The sequence below is a fragment of the Camelina sativa genome, chromosome 8 (genome assembly GCF_000633955.1).
Source record: "Camelina sativa cultivar DH55 chromosome 8, Cs, whole genome shotgun sequence".
NCBI classification, from domain to species: domain Eukaryota; kingdom Viridiplantae; phylum Streptophyta; class Magnoliopsida; order Brassicales; family Brassicaceae; genus Camelina; species Camelina sativa.
In genome coordinates, this window is record NC_025692.1 from 14602131 (window position 1) to 14604452 (window position 2322).

The window sequence follows — 2322 nt, forward strand, 5'->3', positions numbered from 1 at the left end:
CCAGATATGTCGTAACACATTAGATTTTTCATCCAAATCCTTTACAAATGACGAAACTTTGTAGATGTTGACATTTACTTGGATTGATTGGTGTTTGGTTTTGCATAAGCAGTTCATATGTTTTGTTGCCTCACGGTCTCTTTCTAACGACACCTCTTACTCTTAAATATTTTCGAGCAGAGGAATGCAAGTTATAACCAGGATCCAAATTCAGGAGCCAGTTATCTCTCTGCAACGGCATCATCAACCCGGAAGAACAACGATATGAATGGATGGGCTTTGGTGGAGCATCCTAAGTACCCGCCACCACCTTCACAGTCCGAGGATGTTGAACACTGGACTCGTGCTATGTTTATCGATGCTAAGAAGAAATGAAGGGTGGATTCTTGCTTGTTGAGTGAAGCGAATACTTTTGTATATATGTCTTACAATGTACAGAAACACAAATCATCGGTAGATTCTCTATTTCGTCTTGCGTTTAAGAACTGAACAAGACCAGACGAATCTTACTATTTTGGTGTAAGTTTCACTATTTCAATTTCTAAATTGAGCTTATTAAAAACAATTCTTGGGTTCACCCCTAACTTTATTTTAACCAATGTGAATTTGCCTTGTCATAATACATTTAAGAATTTGTTTATTCATCTCTTTATAAAAATAAGGAAACAAAATATATATATATCTTATTATAAAATTAAAAGCTGAAACCGTTTTTTTATAAACCCAAACCGATATATAATTTCATTTTAATTGTAAAATCTAAATCATAACCATCTCATTTGTAAACCAAAACCGGCATATAATTTCATTTTAATTATAAAAATTGAAATTCTAACCATCTCATTTGTAAACCCAAACTATCATATAATTTCGTTCTAATTGTAAAATCTAAACTCTAACCATCTCATTTGTAAACCCAAACCGACATAATTTCGTTTTAATTAGAAAATCTAAACCCTAACCACTTGTAAACCCAAACGTACATACAATTTTGTTTTAATTATATTAGTAAAATAATATTTATATATATATATATATTGTTTTAATTTTGTTTTAATTTTATATTAGTAAAACTTTATATTAGTAAAAATATTATATATTACTAATATATATATATATATATATATTGCTAAATATTAGTAATTTTCTTTTTAGATAAATTGCAAANTCAGAAGAGCTTGCTGTCTCTTTAGGGTAATGTTTTACTCTTTCTTTTTTAAGGCTATGCATTTGGGTTTCAACCTTTCCTATTCCGTGGTATATATCCGGTTTTGTAAGACCAAATTTTGNCACATAGGATTTTAAACAACCAATATAAATTTGACATATCACTTATTAAAATTTTATACAATTTCCAGAATTTTCTATATTAAGAANCACAACTTAGCCGCTCCTGCACTACATAGCTCAGGTTTTGCGGTATGATTGTTTTGTCTTCAATACATTTGCATTGCAAGAAATCATCTATCAGCAAAAAGATTATAGTTTACTTTCTCCTCTTGTAAACTCGTCCATGTCTGTTGGTTTTTCAACGCACAGGGCTCTTGCTCCCGTATATGGCAACGAAATTCCTATTGGGACGCAAGTCCTCCTACTCGAAGGTACAATCCTTTTTCCCCTTTTTGGAGTCATCATTCTACATATATGTGTGCTTTGAAAGATGGTAAAAATAAATGAAACTAAACCTGTCATTTGTTCTGTTTTAGCAACGAGTATCCTCTCTTCATACCCCGCCGAAATTATTGCTCAACCAGCGTTGAAAACTCATGGACAGATAAAAACTCCAGCAACTTTGGTGTAGCTTCCATGGAATCCGAAAGAAAAGAATCCCGTCTGGACTCTACTGGAAACAGCAGCTTTAAGTACTCCGCTGCTTCTCCTCATTCGATTGAGTCACACAGAGATCTGCAGAAAGGGATAGCTCTTCTCAAGAAAAGTGTTGCGTGCTTGACAGCGTATTGTTACAGTTCACTTTTCCTCGAAGTACCTCCCGAGGCCTCGACTTTTGAAGCATTCGCCAAGTTATTGGCCACACTTTCGTCATCAAAGGAGGTTCGGTCTGTTTTCTCCCTGAAAATGGCTTCTTCAAGGTAAACCAATCTTATGTTTGACGCACATCTTTCGGATATCCTCTTCACATGTAGTTTCTTTTTTCTCCTTTTGTATTTGAATCTTTATATAAGTGAATAGTTTGCTGATACGTTTATGTGTTCTGATGATGCAGATCATGCAAGCAGGCTCAACAACTCAACAAATCCATTTGGAACGCTAACTCTGTCATCTCAAGCTCCTTACTTGAAAGTGCCCATCTTCCGGTATATG

The 2322-nt window shown here is 34.1% G+C and overlaps 2 protein-coding genes across 5 annotated transcripts in view; both read left to right on the plus strand.

Moving 5' to 3' along the window:
• Positions 1 to 565, plus strand: part of LOC104707172 — an 8971-nt gene extending 8406 nt beyond the window's left edge. For all 4 annotated transcript variants that reach the window (XM_010423471.2, XM_019228478.1, XM_010423470.2 and 1 more), the window contains one exon: positions 181 to 565. In XM_010423471.2, the coding sequence (XP_010421773.1) occupies positions 181 to 375 (195 nt within the window). In that variant the 3' untranslated portion in view covers positions 376 to 565. The remainder of the gene's footprint in view (positions 1 to 180) is intronic.
• LOC104709532 overlaps positions 1225 to 2322 on the plus strand; it is a 2406-nt gene continuing 1308 nt past the window's right edge. Inside the window, exons 1-5 of the mRNA XM_010426128.1 lie at positions 1225 to 1268; positions 1359 to 1419; positions 1540 to 1601; positions 1707 to 2090; positions 2225 to 2315. Of these exons, the coding sequence (XP_010424430.1) occupies positions 1225 to 1268; positions 1359 to 1419; positions 1540 to 1601; positions 1707 to 2090; positions 2225 to 2315 (642 nt within the window). The remainder of the gene's footprint in view (positions 1269 to 1358; positions 1420 to 1539; positions 1602 to 1706; positions 2091 to 2224; positions 2316 to 2322) is intronic.